Source organism: Bos grunniens, chromosome 1, assembly GCF_055505025.1.
Source record: "Bos grunniens cultivar Pamir isolate PY7600 chromosome 1, Bosgru_T2T1.0, whole genome shotgun sequence".
Classification (NCBI taxonomy): Eukaryota; Metazoa; Chordata; class Mammalia; order Artiodactyla; family Bovidae; genus Bos; species Bos grunniens.
In genome coordinates, this window is record NC_141165.1 from 104403517 (window position 1) to 104424133 (window position 20617).

A 20617-nucleotide genomic window follows, 5' to 3' on the forward strand; every position below is an offset into this window, starting at 1 on the left:
AATACTTATAAATATCAACATTATTTAAGTTGTTTGGCAACCTCTGGGCATATTCTCATTCTTAAAATTCTATCTATAGTGTGAAATTAAATGATCATATCTTTATAACAGACTGGACTAGGAGAATGGTAGAGAAGAAGAGTTCTTCCTCAGAATCAGAGATGAGTTGACACTAGTATTTTAGAAAGTGTATATATGATTTAAAGTGAAAATGGTGGAGAAGAAAAATGTTGTAGTATATTTTACTGTCATAGACCAATTACATTTTTCAGGTGATTTTTTTTTTAATCAATAGATAATACATACAGTCTGTATTTTAACTTAAAAGTAATTTATTATGCTACTGTAGGCTGCAAAGATACTAATCACTGCATTATTTTATAGTGAATGCTGAAAATAACCATTAAATAAATTAGACATATGCATATGGTAGAATGTCATATAGCCATTAAAAGAAATGTTAGTGACATGGGGATGATAACATACTTTATGCACAAACTCAACTATGTAAAATACACAGAAAAACAGTTAACACCAGTATATTAACATTAGTTATGTGTGGGGAGGATTATGGATGATTATTTTCTCTTCATGCTTTCTGTCTTTAAAGTTTTTAATGTATTTTGTCAGTAGTATAAATATTTTAAACCATATGTGTAAAAAAGATGATTGCTATTATAAACAGTTCTGCAGTGAACATTGACGAACACGTGTCTCTTTCAGTTCTGGTTTCCTCAGTGTGTATGCCCAGCAGTGGGATTTCTGGGTCATAAGGCAGTTCTATTTCCAGTTTTTTAAAGAATCTCCACATTTTCCTCCATAGTGGCTGTACTAGTTTGCATTCCCACCAAAAGTGTAAGAGGGTTCCCTTTTCTCCACACCCTCTCCAGCATTTATTGTTTGTAGACTTTTGGATTGCAGCCATTTTGACCAGTGTGAGATGGTACCTCATTGTGGTTCTGATTTGCACTTCTCTGATAATGAATAATGTTGAGCATCTTTTCATGTGTTTGTTAGCCATTTGTATGTCTTCTTTGGAGAAATGTCTGTTTAGTTCTTTGGCCCATTTTTTGATTGGGTCGCTTATTTTTCTGATTTTGAGCTGCATGAGCTGCTTGTATATTTTTGAGATTAATTTTTTGTCAGTTGCTTCATTTGCTATTATTTTCTCCCATTCTGAAGACTGTCTTTTCACCTTGCTTATAGTTTCCTTCGTTGTGCAAAAGCTTGTAAGTTTAATTAGGACCCATTTGTTTATTTTTGCTTTTATTTCCATTACTCTGGGAGGTGGGTCATAGAGGATCCTGCTGTGATTCATGTCAGGGAGTGTTTTGCCTATGTTTTCTTCTAGGAGTTTTATAGTTTCTGGTCTTACATTTAGATCTTTAATCCATTTTGAGTTTATTTTTGTGTATCGTGTTAGAAAGTGTTCTAGTTTCATTCTTTTACAGGTGGTTGACCAGTTTTCCCAGCACCACTTGTTAAAGAGATTGACTTTTCTCCATTGTATATTCTTGCCTCCTTTGTCAAGTATAAGGTATCCTTAGGTGTGTGAATCCATCTCTGGGCTTTCTATTTTGTTCCATTGATCTATATTTCTGTCTTTGTGCCAGTACCATACTGTCTTGATGACTGTGGCTTTGTAGTAGAGCCTGAAGTCAGGCAGGTTGATTCCTCCAGTTCCATTCTTCTTTCTCAAGATTGCTTTGGCTACTTGAGGTTTTTTGTATTTCCATACAAATAGGACATGGAGAGGACAATGGCAACCCACTCCAGTACTCTTGCCTGGAGAATCCCATGGACGGAGGAGCCTGGTAGGCTGCAGTCCATGGGGTCGCTAAGAGTCGGACACAACTGAGTGACTTTACTTTCACTTTTCACTCTCATGCATTGGAGAAGGAAATGGCAACCTACTCCAGTGTTCTTGCCTGGCGAATCCCAGGGACAGAGTAGCCTAGTGGGCTGCTGTCTATGGGGTCACACAGAGTCGGACATGACTGAAGTGACTTAGCAGCAGCAGCAGGACATGGAAGCAACATAGATGTTCATCGGTAGACAAATGGATAAGAAAGTTGTGGTACATAAACACAATGGAATGTTACTCAGCTATTAGAAAGAGTACATTTGAATAAGTTCTAATGAGGTGGATGAAACTGGAGCCTATTATACAGAGTGAAGTAAGTCAGAAAAACACCGATATAGTTTCTTAATGCATATATATGGAATTTAGAAAGATGGTAACAATGACCCTATATGCAAGACAGCAAAAGAGGCACAGATGTAAAGAAAAGACTTTTTGACTCTATGGGAGAAGACGATGATGGGATGATTTGAGAGAATAGCATTGAAACATGTATATTACCATATGTGAAACAGATGACCAGTCCAGGTTCCATGTGTGAAACAAGGCACTCAAAGCTGGTGCACGGGGACAACCCAGAGGGATGGGAATGGGGAGGGAGGAGGAGGGGGGGAGTTCGGGTTGAGGGACACATGTATACCCATGGCTGATTCATGTCAATGTATGGCAAAACCCACCAAGTATTATATAGTAATTAGCCTCCAATTAAAATAAATAAATTTTTTTTAAAAAAGATGATTACTATCTATAAAAAGAAAAAGACCATTGTAAAACCAGTTTAAAAGATATCTTTCTTAATGTGATAAATTTTTAAACTTAAGGTAAAAATGTAGTCATTCATGTGTTTATTGAGCACCTGTTATGTAGCAGGCACTGGGCAAGACCCTGGTGGAGCTGCATGTACAAAAACTCAGAGGAAGGAGGGCGCTTACCATGATCAAGGAACTGAGGGAAAGTCATTGCTGCCAGCTCTCCTGAGTGAGGAGGAGAGTGACTTCAGATTGTGTGTGTTAGTTGCTCAGTCTTGTATGGCTCTTTGCGACCCCATGGACTATAGCCTGCCAGGCTCCTCTGCCCATGGACTTCTCCAGGCAAGAATACTGGAGTGGGTTGCCATTCCCGTCTTCAGGGTTAGCTGGGAAGAAAGACCAGGTCCAGATCATTTTGGTCATTTTAGGGAGTTTAGACTTTATTCTTTGTGTAATAAATCTTTCCATTCAGTCCCTGTTGTTCATCTCACTTATTTTACTCAGATATTTCCTCATCTTGTTTCTTAGTTACTGTTTATTATTAGTAGTAAATAGTTTATCTACAGATACCTGGTCCTAATGCATCAATATTTAGCTTCAAAGACCTATAACTCAAAACAGCTAGTCAGGGAAAAAAAGTACAAAAACCAACTAATCAGAAGGAAAACTCCATGAGGGCATAAACCAATTTTGCACATTTGTTGTCTCCATTTTATTATGCAATGCCTGGTGCATAGTAGCTGTTCATTAAATATTTGACAAAAAATCATCTGTCACAACATTGCTTGTAACTTTTACAAAATAGAGGGTTTTTTATTTTTTTTTTCCTGAGAACCATTTAAAGTTCAAAGCAGGATTGCTGTTTGTATAAATTAGAGAAACAAACTAGAAAGCATCCTATTCACACATTTCTTGCCAACTGTGAAGTAAAGACCTTCTGCTGTCATAAGACCAAGCTGAAGCCTTCCTCAAAGCGTTGTGTCTGAGGCTCTTAGTTCCCTTACATCATGTCTCTTGAATTTTTTCCTTTTCCTTCTTCCTTGTTGTTATATTATTCTAAGGAGGCCTCTTACCTCTCCCATTCCTCTTAGTAAGGAGAGCTGGGTCAATGCCAAAAGCCTCTGGATGGTGTGATATTACTTCAATTTGGTGCCAGAGTTTGTGGGATAGCTCACAGATGGCAAAGATCATTTCTGACAAAGTAAAGTTCTTCTGTGATCAACAAGAAACTCAAAAGCTTCCATTTTAGACTGGTCAAATCAAGTTAGGACACATTGATAACTGGAAAGTGAGAGAGAGGGATGGAGGGAGGAGAGAGGGAGGGTGGCCGAGAGGGAAGAAGGGAGGATTGGGATCACGACACAGAATGTTCTCAAAGAATGTCCTCACAGAATGTCCTCACAGAATGTCCTCACAGTATACAGTCATATCCTTAGTGATTGGCAGTAGGAGAATGAAGACACATATTAGGCAAAGAAATGACAGGAAATTGAGTACCTTTTAAATTACTGAGATTAAAATCCTCTTCATTTAAAGCTATTTTTTGAGTCTGTTTATATTCAAATTCATTTTGATTGCTTTCTTAATAATTTTTAATAACTTAAATTCTTTTTCTAGTACCTACTCTTAAAGCTTTTTGCCTAATAGTGTTCAATCGACCACAGTTCAACAAGTACTTATTGATCACCTATGTAAACAGTACTGATTAGGTTATTATAAAAGCATTATAAACTCGTCTCTTCTCCCATCGGCACTGAGTCACTGGCATCTCTATCATTTGCTCTGGTTAAGTACACCATCATTAGTGCAAACACAGGATAGACTGAGCTGTTTCTCAAAGATGTGCTTGTGCATATATGCTTAGGATTTAAGATGTAAACCCATCAGTTTTGTCTACACATCTAGGCCCCACTGCCTCCATCCCTAAAAAAATGAATGTTATTTGATTGTATGTTATCTGCATTTATATTGTTTCATATTTTACTATAATCTTTCTAATTTCTCAAAGATTAACATAGTTCTAATGTCTCAGCTTAGTGGCCCCACCCCTAGGAGTTTCTTTGTAGATCTGGGATGGTTGAATTACATTGTCACAAGCTCCCAGGTGATACTAATGCTGCTGATCTAAGAACCACATTTTGAGAACCACTGTCTTACATACTTCTAAGTGCTTAACGATAAGGGTTATCTTTGAAATCTACGACTGCCGCTTTTGTGCAGCTCTACATGTGAAAGTGTCCACCAAACAACTCTCACTTATTTTTTTTGTTTTTCTTTACAAGACTTTAGAACCAAGCTCTATTGGCCTCATTATCATGTCTTTAAGCTTTGGATATTCTTGTTAAAATTGCTCCACCCACTTTGTCACTTGTCACCACAAAGACATTTTAACATTTTGTCCTACCTGCTTATACAGCCTGCTCAAACTCTGTATTTACTGTGTATTGGGGAGGAGATTGCTTGTCAAAGGGTCTTTTCTGACCCTGTCCCCCACATCAGTTGGGCTTAGAATCTGGACCAGCTTGGAATCTACCTGAATTATCCTTTTGTTAGATAGTTAATATCTAAGATACAAAGTTAATATCTTACATCCTTATATAGAATTAATATTTAATATCTTTAAACTTAAGCATATAGAAGATGAGATGTCAAAAATATACATTACTGTGATTGGTCCCTGGAGTAGGTGAGAGTATTCCATATCTATCAACCTCTCATTTTTGTCCATTTTAGTCATCTTACTCAAAATTTCCATTAACTGTTGCTTATTCTGTTCTTATGTTTATTTATCCCTAGTTTCACAGCTGGAGAAGGCAATGGCACCCCACTCCAGTACTCTTGCCTGGAAAATCCCACGGACGGAGGAGCCTAGAAGGCTGTAGTCCATGGGGTCGCTGAGGGTCGGACATGACTGAGAGACTTCATTTTCACTTTTCACTTTCACGCATTGGAGAAGGAAATGGCAACCCACTCCAGCGTTCTTGCCTGGAGAATCCCAGGGACAGGGGAGCCTGTTGGGCTGCCATCTATGGGGCCACACAGAATCGGACATGACTGAAGTGACTTAGCAGCAGCAGCAACAGCAGTAGCAGCAGCAGTTTCACAGCTCTTCTTTTTCTTAAGTGATTGTAAAAAAAAGCAGGTCCTATTTTTAAATGGCATCATCAAAACCTCAAAAAACAGATAACATAATGCCCTACTTTATGCACACTACTAGGCTTTAAATGTCCTTTCTTAGTCTTCCTGTTGAGCTTAGCGTAAGTGTTTAGAATTGACATGCACACGTTGCTATATTTAAAATATATAACCTACAAGGACCTACTGTAAAAAAAATCTGGAAATATATTTTTTAATTACAACTTTTATAATTATTAACTTTTAAACTCTTTTATTTTCCTAAGGAAGAGGAGACAGACAATGAAGAAAACTTTATTGATCTCAACGTTTTGAAGGCCCAGACCTATCGCTTGGTGAGTTACACAGGATACATGCAGGACCAACAAGCAGTCAATACATGTATTCTGCTGGGAATGGAAGCAAGTAGAAATCATTGTTCTGGCCATTGTTCTGTGTGTCATTTGAAAAGTAGCTCTTGAAATTATTTTAGCAAATATAAAACTCAGAGGGGCAAGTGAAACAGCCTCTGGTCTATATCATGAAATATCAACTCAGGGTCAGTTTCAAGTTATTTTCCATTATAATGGCCCATAATGGTCTTCATTATAGGAAAATACTTAAATTGTAGGTAATTCTTTGAAATAAAATGGATTATATTAAGACTGGTATATGAATAGATGGTCAGTTGCTTCAAGTCAGTTTTTGCTTTATTTTAATTAGGAAATAAGCCCAGTCTATAAAAGAGAACCCACTCAATGAAATAATTTCAAAGTACAGTTTGGATTTTTGTCTTTTCCTATATGTATGTTATGTTTCAATAAAATGATACTTATCACATGCCAAATACGTATGAAACAAAATCTTATTTGTACTTTATTTAATTTTTCTTATCTTAATTCTGCAAACAAATTTGGACCTAGTTTTGGGTACATATCATGAAGACTTCCTTGGCCACCTCACCCCAAGGTGGTCTCTTCATTTATCATTCACTGCCATAGTATTGTTAGCATTTGTAACTATTATTAACAATATGGGTGTGTTTTCTGCCCAACTTGAGATGTATGTAATATAATGTGGCTATCTTGCCTGACTGTGTGAGTTGTCTTTGAGACTTTTTAGTACTTACTAGGTGTATGACTTTGAGTAGGTTTCCAATTTTCTTATGCCGTATCTTCATCATCCATAAAATCAGAATAAAACTATTACCTTTAACAAAGATTTTTTAAAGATTAAAAGAGTTACTGCACATAAAGCATTTATACGATGTCTGTCTGGCACATAGAAAGTACTTACAAGTTATTGGCAAAAACCAAAACCACACCTCCCCCTACATTCCTTCTCTTAAATCTGACTTGTATAAGCTCCTTGGTAACAGGAATAACTATCATTTTTTATATTCTCCATAGTGTAATACAAAAAGTACTGACTAAATGCTTCTTAAATCAACAAATAAACTTTTCTTGCCTAATTGAAAATTATTTCAAAATAACTTGTTAACATTTAAATACAGCCAAGCTTCAGTTATAACAATATACTTGCCAATCACTATAGTTTTCAAAGTACTTTAAAACACATCCTTTCCTGACTTTTTAAGGTATTTGAGAAGATGTTACCTCCATTTTCAGTTCAGTTCAGTTCAGTTCAGTCGCTCAGTCCTGTCCGACTCGAAGCACGCCAGGCCTCCCTGTCCATCACCAACTCCCGGAGTTCACTCAGACTCATGTCCATCAAGTCATTGATGCCATCCAGCCATCTCATCCTCTGTCGTCCCCATCTCCTCCTGCCCCCAATCCCTCCCAGCATCAGAGTCTTTTCCAATGAGTCAACTCTTTGCATGAGGTGGCCAAAGTACTGGAGTTTCAGCTTTAGCGTCATTCCTTCCAAAGAAATCCCAGGGTTGATCTCCTTCAGAATGGACTGGTTGGATTTCCTTGCAGTCCAAGGGACTCTCAAGAGTCTTTTCCAACACCACAGTTCAAAAGCATCAATTCTTTGATGCTCAGCTTTCTTTATGGTCCAATTCTCACATCCATACATGACCACAGGAAAAACCATAGCCTTGACTAGACGGACCTATGTTGGCAAAGTAATGTCTCTGCTTTTGAATATGCTATCTAGGTTGGTCATAACTTTCCTTTCAAGGAGTAAGCGTCTTTTAATTTCATGGCTGCAGTCACCATCTGCAGTGATTTTGGAGCCCCCAAAAAATAAAGTCTGACACTGTTTCCACTGTTTCCCCATCTATTTGCCATGAAGTGATGGGACCAGATGCCATGATCTTTGTTTTCTGAATGTTGAGCTTTAAGCCAACTTTTTCACTCTCCTCTTTTACCTTCATCAAGAGGCTTTTTAGTTCCTCTTCACTTTCTGCCATAAGGGTGGTGTCATCTGCATATCTGAGGTTATTGATATTTCTCCTAGCAATCTTGATTCCAGCTTGTGCTTCTTCCAGCCCGGTGTTTCTCATGATGTACTCTGCATATAAGTTAAATAAGCAGGGTGACAATATACAGCCTTGACATACTCCTTTTCCTATTTGGAACCAGTCTGTTGTTCCATGTCCAGTTCTAACTGTTGCTTCCTGACCTGCATACAAATTTCTCACGAGGCAGGTCAGGGGGTATGGTATTCCCATCTCTTTCAGAATTTTCCACAGTTTATTGTGATCCACACAGTCAAAGGCTTTGGCATAGTCAATAAAGCAGAAATAGATGTTTTTCTGGAACTCTCTTGCTTTTTCGATGATCCAGCAGATGCTGGCAACTTGGTCTCTGGTTCCTCTGCCTTTTACAGATACAAAAACTGAAATTTCTAACCTTGAGACAGTTTAATCTTTTAAAAAGCAAATAAATTGCAGTGCCTTAATTTTAGCTCAGTTTCTTCAAACTCCCAAGTCTATTGCTTTTTCTCCTTTACCTTATAACAAAGAGTTCAATGGCATAGATTCCTAACTTAAGCAAGGATGCTTTGGTGCTTGGTGTTCTTGTGATGAAGATGTGATGACCGAGTTCTAAAGTGTGAAGAAAAAAACAAAAGGAGAGTTGCATACACAGTTATTCTTATAAAGAATTTGTTGTTTGTACTATTCATTCTTATATTGATGGTGTAAATAGAAGCCTGTGCAGGCCACCTGTGATTCTCTCTAGACTACGTAGTTTGAGTATTGGGAAGGAGCAAAGTAATTTAACTTGCCTCTACCATGACTCTAAGTCCTGATTGGTCCTAATTTCAATTTTCCACCTCCATTAAACTGTGTAAGGATGGGTTTTTGCTCTACCAGTGACTTTATAAATGATCTAAGTATTAGCTCCTTTGGTCGATAGTATTCATATATAACCTGTACTTTTTTTGAGCTAAGACTATATGGTTGTGTTTTCACAAGAGGAGAAAGTCTGAACACCAGGTGTTTGTGGATGGTCAGCCATGAAGTACTAATGAGGCAGAAAACCCTTTCATATTTTAAAAAATCTGGCAAGTTTATGATGTTGCCCACTACAGCCATCTGCCTGAGACAGCTGTATCTGACTAGAGCTTTCAGTGGCTCAGGCTGCTCTTTCCCTAAGACAGAGCTGCTGTATAGTTAGTAACACAGATTTAAGATTTTATGTTTCATGAAGCAGGTGGGCTCACAATGCAGAAGAAATATTATGTCACTCAAGTTGATGCGATGAATTCGTCGCTAGAACAAGAATGGTGGATTCTGTCTGGGAAATTGATTTCCTAATGTATACGTGACTGTGCCAGCCCAGCAGCATGTGGCTACAGCAGTCCCCTCTACCTGTGGTTTTGAAACATTAGATGCTTCTCCAGTCATTCTCTGTCTCCTCCCCCAGCTTTATGGTTCTTCACAGGCTCTAGCATCACACTCATCTGATTTGTTTATGGTCTGTCTCAACCAGTAGAACGCAAACTCCTCTAGAGCAGAAACTTTTTAAACTGCTTTTTCACCTACCTGTGCCTGTTGTGTAGAACATGCTTGATATTGAATAATATTGAATGAAAACACATGTGAATGGGTGCTATTTTATATTTATAATTTTATGAGAAAGTATAGTTTAATCTTCATAGAGAAGAGAATCTCTCAGCAGTAATTGGGTTCTCTTCTATGTACCATGTAGGATCGTGCAGGGAGAAATCTACTTATATTCCTTTCGTTCATTTAATAAAGCATAGTCTAGACCCTGAGAAGTTTGCTTTTAAGGATGGTGGTAACTCAAGAAGCTGGCTCTACATGAGCATTTTCCTGAGACTTGTGGTAGGAACAAGAGAGAAGGCAAATGAAACAGATATACGCTGTAGATTGTGTTCTCTGGAAGTAGACACTGAGACAGTTTGGGATGCAAGATGTTCATGGTGAAAAGACAGGATGAGAAAGCGGTATTGGGCTGAGGGTGGACGGAACTGTGAGTTAGGCCTGATAAAGTCTTGGCCAGCCTGCTGAGAAGCTGTGGAGAAGTGCTGCCTGCTGGGCTTGGTCTCTGGAGGCAGGCTGCCCTGGGAAGGAGGCAACCCCCAGGATCGGTAGCTCTGCATGTAGGACAGAGCCCGAGGGAGCTGACAGCAGGAAAGCCACTTGCTGCCCAGCTGAGCCCAAGTCCTTCCTTGAAAGAAATCCAAGAGGTTCAGCGTCCTTACTCCCACTAAATAGCTGAAGCCTATAACTGCTAATTTGAAGAAGTTGTAAAGAGATGCTATATGCCCATTGACTAAACTTTGCAATGTCTGCCTAATCAGAGCATGATGCGGCAGCAGCATTTCATGAACACTGAAATCGGGATTCTAAGAAAATGGTGCTTCCTATCAATCATGAATGCTTGAGGTGATGGCATTGGCTTGTGTGGAAGCAGGTGTTTTTCAGAATAGTTATCTACTTTGAGGTTTAAAAAATATACTTTGAAGCCATTTTTTGCTGTGATTTCCTCCTCTAGTCTCTTAACGCATTATAGTTTTACCAATAACACAGGTATACCTCATCTTGTGATACTTCACTTTATTGTGCTTTGCAGATACTGCATTTTGCAGATACTGCCTTTTTTTTTTTTTTTTTTTTAACAAATCAAAGATTTGTGGCAACCCTGCATTGAGCAAGTCTGCTGGTGTTATTTTTCCAACAGTATTTTCTCACTTGGTCTCTGTGTCATATTTTGATAATTCTAGAAATGTTTCAAGCTTTTCCATAATTATTATATTTGTTATGGCAATTTGTGATCAGTGATCTTTTTTTTTAATCAATGATCTTGATGTTACCGCTATAACTTGCTAAAGGCTCAGATGACAGCATTTTTATTGATAAAATCTTTTTTAATTAAAGCATGTACATTATTTTTTAGACATAATGCTGTTGCACACTTAACAGACTACAGTGTATTGTAAACATATCTCTTATGTGTACTGGGAAACGGAAACAGTTGTGTGATTTGCTTTATTGTGGTATTCACTTTATTGAAGTGGTCTGAAGCCAAACCTGCAACATCGCAGAGGTTTATGCCCATACTGTGCAAGAAAACAATTCCTGAAACTAGTAAGGAATTGCTTTATTTTTCCAGAGTTTGATTTGCAGGCTATTTGTCTAAATTTTGAATTTTTTCTTAGAAAAAAAAAATGCTAGCCCCCAAGAGTTCCACATTCTCTTAGTCCCTCTGGTTTCTGAATGTTTTCCAAGTCTGAAATTGAGTTAAAAGCATCTGTGAGATTGGCCATGGAGTGGGGGACACTAGTGGGGAATGAAGCTCTGACAGTTGGTCAGAGCCTGTGAGGGTTAGTGATGTGGTAGAATGTTCAAAGATGTGAGGAGTGGGAGCAGGGAAAGAAGCAAGGTGTTCGGCAGGTGTTCTGGTTATTACCATTTGAAATTTGAGCATGCTGATTGGAAAGTGCCTGCATGTTCATGGTAACTAGGCTGTAATTATGAGTGGTCTCTGAAAAACCTCTCCATTCTATAGCTCAACAGAATCCCAGCAGTAACGATCTGGCAGCATAATGCAGATGTCTCATTCTTCTCCCCCAGCAAAAAAAAAAAAAAAAATGGGAGGGAAGCTGCACACTCTCTGAATTCTATTTTTAAATGCCCATCACTTCATTTCAAAACATTTTTTTCAAACGTGCCATAGACACCATTCTTCCTTGAGATGCTAAATTTAAGGTTTTAGAAACCAAATCCTAAGTTATACAGCACAAAACCAACTCTCTGAAAAGGTTTAAACACAATTGGTTTTTAATTACTTAGCAAAAAATTCATTGTAGCAAGAATGAGAGAATTTTTAGCTTAAAAGGCTAAAGCTGTAAGGAAGTAAAGCTCTGGGCTTAGGATAAAAATCATTTCAGTTGTAGTTTAGGGTGTCACTGTGGCAAGTCTGCAATATTGTAATAAAAAAGGGAAAGAAGATAGATCTACTTTGAGTAATAGCTTAAATACTTTACATTTTCTTCACTTTACATATGGTTTACACTTTACTGTTCAACAAAGTGTCTTTCTGAGTAATACGAGGGAAAATACACCATGCTACAACATGACATGCCCCATAGTTTATCCCTGGTTCTGATTCCTGCTTGAGGAAAATGTTCTTTCTTCTCCTTTCCTAAAACAATGGGGGTGAGTTCTCCTCTCTGTGCTGTGCCTGTGCTCTATCACTGGTACTTCACAGAAGAAACAATTAAAACGCCACATGTTTTGAGTGTGATGGAACGCGTTATGGCTGAGCAAATGCTTTTATTTCTCTGTTAACTAACCCGTACCACCCCAGCAGTTTCACATCTGGAGGTGAATAGGAAATGTAGGTTAGAGAAAAAAGCTGCACCCCTCACTGCTCAGAGGAGACTCAAATGGCAGTTCTTGCTGGGTTTAAAAGAGAGTTTTGCTTGATCTTTAGCGTTGCTTTTGAATCCACATTTGAAATAGGAAAGATCCTCATCTTCATCCTGGTTTTATTGTGAGGAAGCAAGGACTTTTCAAGGTCTTTTCCAACTCTGAGTCCATACCTTCAAGGCCAGTGCTACAGTGGAAAAGCAGCCTTAGATAGAAAATCCTGACCACGTGGCCATAATTTATCCTCTCTCTAACTCAATTTCTTATCTTTAGGTGGGGACATAATTCAACCCAGGGTTGTTTTAAGATTAATAGAACTTGGGGACCACACCTAGCATGGTGCTGGCAGAGAGTGTATGTTTGATGAATTTCTTATTTTGTATAATTTTCACCTCTCTTAGAGATTGTAATTAGTTATAAACATTCTTAGGTGTTATAGGAGAATAGAAAAAAGCCCCAGTCTCACAATACAAATTTCTAGACCACCATGAATATTTTTGAGTAAGAAGCTTATATAGCATGTAAGTTATAAGGAAGATTGCATTTTGATGTAAATTAGGAAGCTCTGGTGATAGCATGGCTTTAATTTTGTTATCTGTCGCTGGATTATTACTGAAGGCCCATTGGACTCAGTCTGCTGTCGCATAGGATCTCCTCTATAGAGATGACTAAGGGGAATCTAATGAAAAGTATTGTAATTTTAGGATCTTTTCTAGGAATCATTTGAAAGCAGTCATTTTATGAATGGATGGGTTTTACTTCCTTAGTCAACACTAATAGCATGTAATTTATTATAAAATTCAGTACATTAGATGTGTACCCGGAATGTTCGCTCTTCTATAAACCTATATTCTTAAAAACCCTCACCTGCACCCATCTACCCCTCAGAGTGTTAGTGCTTTGAATATCTGACAACTGATTCATTTTCATCCAGGACATGTAGTTAGTTACTAAGACCTGTAGATGGTGCCTTTGAAATCCCTCTCATATTCACCTTCCCCATCTCCACCCTTTGCTGAAATATTTTTCCTCTTATTCCTCAATCTTTTTTTTTCCCATGTTGTGGGATCGTAGTTCCCTGATCAGGGACTGAACCTGGGCCCTCGACAGTGAAAGCATGGAGTCCTAACCACTGGACCACTAGAATTTCCTCTTACTCTTTGACGTTACTACCCCAAACATGACTTGCCAGATCATTCTGAATCCAATAACTTTTGTTGGGTTTTCATTGCCTACAGCTAAGTTTAGACAGATAACAAAGCAATACATTTTTGGTCTGGCTTTCAAAACCCCTAGCAATTTGACAACTGTCCATATAGCCAACTTTATTTTCTTTTGCTGGGATAACTTTTCCAGGTAGACTCATGAGGTTTCAAGGTAACCTCATGAGTATATCTGCTCTTATCTCATCCTCTTTTGTCTCTTACCTAAAATGCCTTCCCGTCATCTGTCTACCTGACCCTTCAATGTTTAAGGTTCAGCTCAAATCCTGCCTCCTTAGTGATACCTTTCCTTATCACCCCAGCTCCATTTAATCCTATGATTCACAGATCTACAAGCTATAAATTTTCATAAAACAAAACTAAAATATTCTTTTATGAGGATTTTTTATCATTTTATTCACTATCCCTGGAGTAGAACAGTACCTGGTATTTAGTAGGTAGTAAATAAAGATTTGTTAGATTAAATTATTTTACCTTGTTTGTAACTTTTCTTTGTCCTCTGGCTTAGAGGACAAAATTCACATTCCTCAGCCTGGCCTCTGAGGTCTTCACGATATATTCAATTTTCTTTTGCTTCCCAATATTTAGCTTTTTAATCTCCTAGTCTCTCATCTCATATGATCTTCACAAGCTATGTTCGTTCCATATTTCATATTTGGCTTATGAAGCTTTCCTGCCTATGTAAATGCTTGACTTGCCTCTTCTGCCTGTTTACATCCCAAACATCCTTGTAAAGTTAAACTTAAATTTCACCATTGCCATTAAAATGCGCTTCTCTCTGTTATTCAGACTCCTAAAGCATTTACCACCCCTGTACCAGCTAGTGTTTGGAAGTTAATCAAACTTACATTTTTACTTGTTTTTATTGAAAAAACTTTATATTCTTTTTAAAGGTAAAATATATTCCTTGTTTCTTTTAAATGAAAGCCCAAAAGAATACAAAGAAAAAATTAAAAATTTCTTCAGATCTCAGCACCTAGATATAAACATTGTATCCCTTTACACATAATTGCCCTGACGTCAAGTGAGATGCTAACATTTAGTGAATCTGGATGAGGCGTATATGTGAATTTTTAATGCTATTTGTGTGATTTTTTATAAGTCTGAAAAAAATTATACTGATGCAAAAATAGATTACTGAAGTAGTACAGAGTTAAAAAATAATCCACATATATGGTTATATTAGTATATGAAGAAATGCAAATCAATCAGAGATTCAATTAAATGGTGATGATAACAAGCTGTTCATTTCGAGAAAAAAGATGGATTCCTCCCTCATATCTTACACCCAAATAAACCTCATATGGATCAACAAATTAAAAACTGATGAGGCCTAAGATATGAGTGGCAAGTGTAATATTCATGGGTTGAAATAGGCATGATAAAGCATGGTGAGAAAACTAAAAACCATAAAGGAAGAGTACTGATAAATCTAAATGCATAAAAATTAAAACCTTATATATGGAGGGATGGGAAATACCATAAAGTTAAAAGACAAGTAAGAAACTGGGCAAATATAGTTGTAACTTATATGACAAAGGATTGATAGCCATATAGTAAGGTGCTTCAGAGCTTGTGCTCTAGGGTGACCTTGCCTGGGCCCTGCCACTTACTAATGATGTGACATTGGGAAAATTGCGTAACTACTCTCTACCTCATTTTTCTTATTCAAAAAAATGGGAATAAGGCTCCTTTGATTCATGGTCTTATTACTGGGCATTTAACCCATGTGTAAAAGCGTCTAATACCATGCTTGGCATATAATAATGGTGATGGTAATTATAACTACTAACATATATTGGGGGCTTATTATGTATCAAGTATTATGAAAGCCTTTCAAATGCATCATTTAATTTAATCCCCATAACAACACTTTCAATGTGGAGAGGGTACAATTATTACTTCCATTTTACAGATGGGGACCCTGAGATTTAATGACTAGCAGCTAGTAAGTGATGAAGGTGGAATTTGACCAGAGATGGGATGCCTGACTCATTGTCTTAACATTTACGTCATACTGTGGTGATTCTTAAGACAACTTAATTCCCTGAGTCCTGGGAATATTTAATCTTGACAATTAATTGGATTTTAATATTCCTCTCAGTAGGTTTGAATTGAGCTCTTCAAATGTATTTGAGTGCTGGTATATCCATGTGGTTGCAGTCTCAAAAGAAACCTTATAGAAATTCCTGCCATAAAAAGTTAGACTTATTTTGCATACTCTGCAACACCTAGTATTGGGGCACTGATATATCCATGTTGTTGCCATCTCAAAGAAAAGAAGCCTTACAGATGTTTATGCCATAAAAAGTTAGACTTATTTTACATACTCTGCAACACCAAGTATAATGTCTACATTATTTTCTCCAGACGCACTTCCTGTGTTACTTTCTTTGGTTTTAGTTTGAGAAAATAAAAAGTCTATGGAAATGATTTTATCTTAGCACTTAGTATACCAGTGTAGCTAAAGTAGTTAAAGTAGCAAAGGTAGTTTGATGTGTTAAACAGAAATAATATTGGAGGTTAAATTCTCACTCAAAAACAATTTCAGATCTTTTATTGGAAAATTAAATTTATTTTGTGTTAATTTGGGGAGCTTTCTTTTTACCCTTTTGGGTATATGGGAACAAAATTTGTTCAAGTCTTGGTTCACATTATAACTCAATAAAATTTCTTTTGATAGTCTTAAAATTGAACTTAAAACTTTTGTGAACTTCATATATTTCAAGATGGAGGCTACCGTCTATTTCTTTTGATAGATTAGCCAGGGTTTAATTTGGTTATTCAGAGCAAATTTGAAGATACTTTTTGTATGGTATTAAACATTTTTCTTCACAGTAATATAGTGTTAAATCATGTAAAACCTAATTTGGAAAGAAAATAATGAATTAGATTCACATTTTGTGCTTCTTTAATCATGAAGAAGAATTGACTTGTAGCGACATGAATGGTTTTATCTCTGCCTTAAATATAATTTGTTAAAATCATTAGATTTTGAGGAAATACTCTGATTGAAATATCAATAACTTATTTACCCCTTTCTCTAGCTTTATTGATAGATGGGAAAGAAGGGCACTAGATACCCTTAGGAGAAACCCTGTTTAATCCATAGTAATACTATATATACTCTATTAGCCTTTTGGCCATCTAGCCTATCTTTGAAATGCGGCAAATGAGGCAGAATTCAAAAAAGACCCCTGAACAACCAAAATAAGAATAAACACTTCATTTAAAATTTTTCTGTGAAGAGTCCTAACCTCACTACCCTTCATCCCTGAATGCTCACTTTTTTCTCTTGTATTCTTGTGTTCAGTCACTCAGTCATGTCCAACTCTGCAACCCCAAGGACTGTAGCCCACCAGGCTCTTCTGTCCATGGGATTTCCCAGGCAAGAATACTGGAGTGGGTTGTCATTTCCTTCTCCAGGGGATCTTCCCGACCCAAGGATCAAACCCAGGTCTCTTGAGTCTTCTGCATTGGCAGGTGGATTCTTTACCACTGCACCACCTGAGAAGCCCAACGTTGCCCAAATTCTAACAAGGTTGGTTAGTAGGTTTCTAAATCCACAGCAGCTTAGGAGAAGGGAGAGGTGCTACAGACAAGCAGGAAGACAGCCACAGGTGACCACTGGCATCATCATAATAAACACAGCTCTAGGAACAATTTAAAAGCAGACATTAGAAAGCAAAACTTATAGTTATCTGGGATTGTTTAGTGTGGGATCAGTCAGTCCAGATTTCTCTGCTTTTAAGGCATTGTTGTATTACAGCATACTACAATAAGAGACTATGTAACTTAATAGTTACAGCCAGTAAATGTTAGCATTCCCCGTATCTGAAATCCATTCTGACAGTGGTGTCTGATCTTCCTGAGAGGCAGGGATTTGGGCTTGGTAGTTGCCGGAGAAGGCAATGGTGCCCCACTCCAGTACTCTTGCCTGGAAAATCCCATGGACGGAGGAGCCTGGTAGGCTGCAGTCCATGGTGTGGCTGAGGGTTGGACACGACTGAGTGACTTCACTTTCACTTTTCACTTTCATGCATTGGAGAAGGAAATGGAAACCCACTCCAGTGTTCTTGCCTGGAGAATCCCAGGGACGGGGGAGCCTGGTGGGCTGCCATCTATGGGGTCACACAGAGTCGGACACGACTGAAGTAACTTAGCAGCAGTAGCAGCAGCAGTTGCAGGCTTAAGCACCTCCCCATGCTCTTGTTTGACTACTAGTTATGTGTTGGGATCTTCTAAATCTCCCTTCATCTCCCATTTTCACCTGGAAGTCGGTGAGTCCAGTTTCTGCCCAGGCCTTCATGATCTAGATCCTCCCAGCAGGCTCCAGTCTGAACTTGTGATCTCTCTGTGGTGTCTGACCTGAGGTATCTGTTATCAGAAATGTGTTCTCAAGGGTGCCTGAGCCTTGAGCTTCACTCTCGGGTCTACCCATCCAACAGCTTTATTTACCCTCATGTGATCTCCCTTTCTGATATGCAGGGCCTTTCCTTATTACCTCTCTATCATCATATGACCAAAACCACATCTACTTGTATATATTTGTGTGTGTGTGTACATAAATGCACACACAGAGAACATAGTATTTCTTCAGATGCTAAACTATGCCATTCACATTTCCTGGGCAAAGGGGAGACTACTTTATGGAATAGGATTCAGAGCAGGCTAGTACCATTGCATATTTGATCCTTGAACTGACCTTGGGTGATATGCATCAAGGTTACATTATGGGATGGCTTAGACTGTTATCTTCATTTCTTCCTTTGGCAGTCTTAGGGTCAGTTCTCATCAGTTTCTCTTTCTTAGGACCAATTATTACCTGCATTAACTAGCCTCAGGTGCTTTCTAATAGGCTATGAACTCTTTACAGGCAGGAATTAAATCCTTCTGTCATCCCATACTAAGCACAGTGCCTGGATTCTTACCTTGCATGTTGTAGAAGCTTAACAGATAGCTTATTGGTAAATTAATTAATTATAAATGAGACTTCAGGATAGTCTATGTATTATTGAGCTTCTAATTGTTTCTTCAGCAACATTAACTAGAAAATGCAATTTCCCAAGAGGCATCCTTTATCTTAGTTAATATTGTTTCAGAGAGGGACTTCGTCATGATGATATAAAATTTTGATTAAGTGGAAACAGCAGTTTATTTCTCTTTACTAATAGCTTCACATAAAATACCATTTGTTATCAGAGAAACAATTAGAAAGGAAAGATTTTCTCAAAGTATTATAACCAAGGCATGGTTAAAATGATTTATACTTCATATGTAGGGCTTGCTCAGTGAATGTATCCACTTATTAGGCATTAGGAAATTTTGAGTGAGGAACAAAGCTATGAAACATATGTGCAAAGATGGAAGTATAAAGAGACTGTATAGTTTGAATACGTTAATGCTACTCTACCAAATCTAATGTGCTTTTTTTTTTTTTCTTTGCCTTTTTTTCATTTAGGAACCTAGGTTATTTCCCCAAGTATATTAACTATAGCCTAGGACTGAGTGAAAACTTTCAAGCTACTATATTAAATCACTTCAGGATATTGGGAGTAGGAGTTAGCAAATCATTGCTTACCAGAACTAAATAATAAGCTAAGAAGGGTAAATGCAGCTTACTGAAGGGCCCAGTGTAAAATAAATAGTAGCTCATGCACTGGACTATCTTGATGTGGTGTTTGATCTTCATGTATTCTGTTAACTCTTGGATTCTGAGTCTGATTCAGACAGGGCCGATGCTAACCCATTTGCCTTTGTGAAAATCAGAAAAATGTGCCCTTCCTTGAGTAAAAATTTTACGTATGTTATGCACGACTTGAATAATCCTATGTTCAGGCCTGAAGAAAGTGGGAATGTGGATGGCTTTGGTGATTCTGGGCTCCACCCTCCTTGTAAGGAAAGGAGGAAGGGGGCATGGGGATGAGAGGATAGTCTTGGGGAGCAATGGCTCGGGTATTTCATCAAGAATACCAATTTCAGTTCACTTAGACAGTGGGTCTGTAAAGCAACTGATTTTTAAATCACTGATTAGAACATCTATTAAGAATCATAGAAAAACTGCTGCTTCAGAGGACATGTCCCTTTTTGACTCAGCCTGGCTCTGCAGGGTTGGGACGTGGGGGCCTCGTAATCCTGGCAGGAGCAAGCCTGTGTATATACCATACACACGCCCCAGATGTCAGGGCTCATATCCCACTGGCAGTGCATCCACCCTCCTACCCTCACCCTCATCCTCATAAGACCTCACCCTGTTTGTTACAGACAATGAGTTGGTCAGAATTGGGCTTCCTAGAGCCAGGGAGGGGAACTGGAATGTGCCAGTAATTGTGCAAGTATATGAATGTTAATGAGTATCTGTGTTGAGTTACATGACTGAGAACATTTCCTGTGGCTTTACATTTCCCCTGAGAGATCCAGTATCTCTTCTCATGCCGTCACATACATCCTTATATAACTTCACACATGTCTGTTTTGTGAATACACCGCCACTCCCCAGTTTTGGTGCTACCTTGGGTTTGGTTTTTACAGATATATAGCATTATATTAGGTGCTCAATATAATACAATGTTTCTATATTTAAATGAGCACTTTAATGTTTAAAATAGGATCTTGAACATTTTTCAGTTAGAGTTTCCACATTTTACTTTTCTTAATGTAATACCTGTATTTTTTCATACTTTCTGGGTTTTTTAAAAATAGAATGTAACTGAATAAATTCAGACCACATATTGTGAAGTGAAAAAGCATATATTAGTTACCCATCCTCTAACTGCATGGTTAGAACTGTATAGCCCCCAGACTTTCTGAACAAAAAGCAGTATATGCTCCTTTTAAGGCTCTTAGCCTATTTCGAACTTGC

General features: G+C 37.9%; 1 protein-coding gene across 1 annotated transcript in view; it reads left to right on the forward strand.

Moving 5' to 3' along the window:
• The window catches only part of IFT57 (intraflagellar transport 57), a 73483-nt gene that overhangs the window by 18927 nt on the left and 33939 nt on the right, over window positions 1–20617 (forward strand). Inside the window, exon 5 of the mRNA XM_086407753.1 lies at window positions 6012–6080. Coding sequence (XP_086263879.1) covers window positions 6012–6080 — 69 coding nt within the window. The remainder of the gene's footprint in view (window positions 1–6011; window positions 6081–20617) is intronic.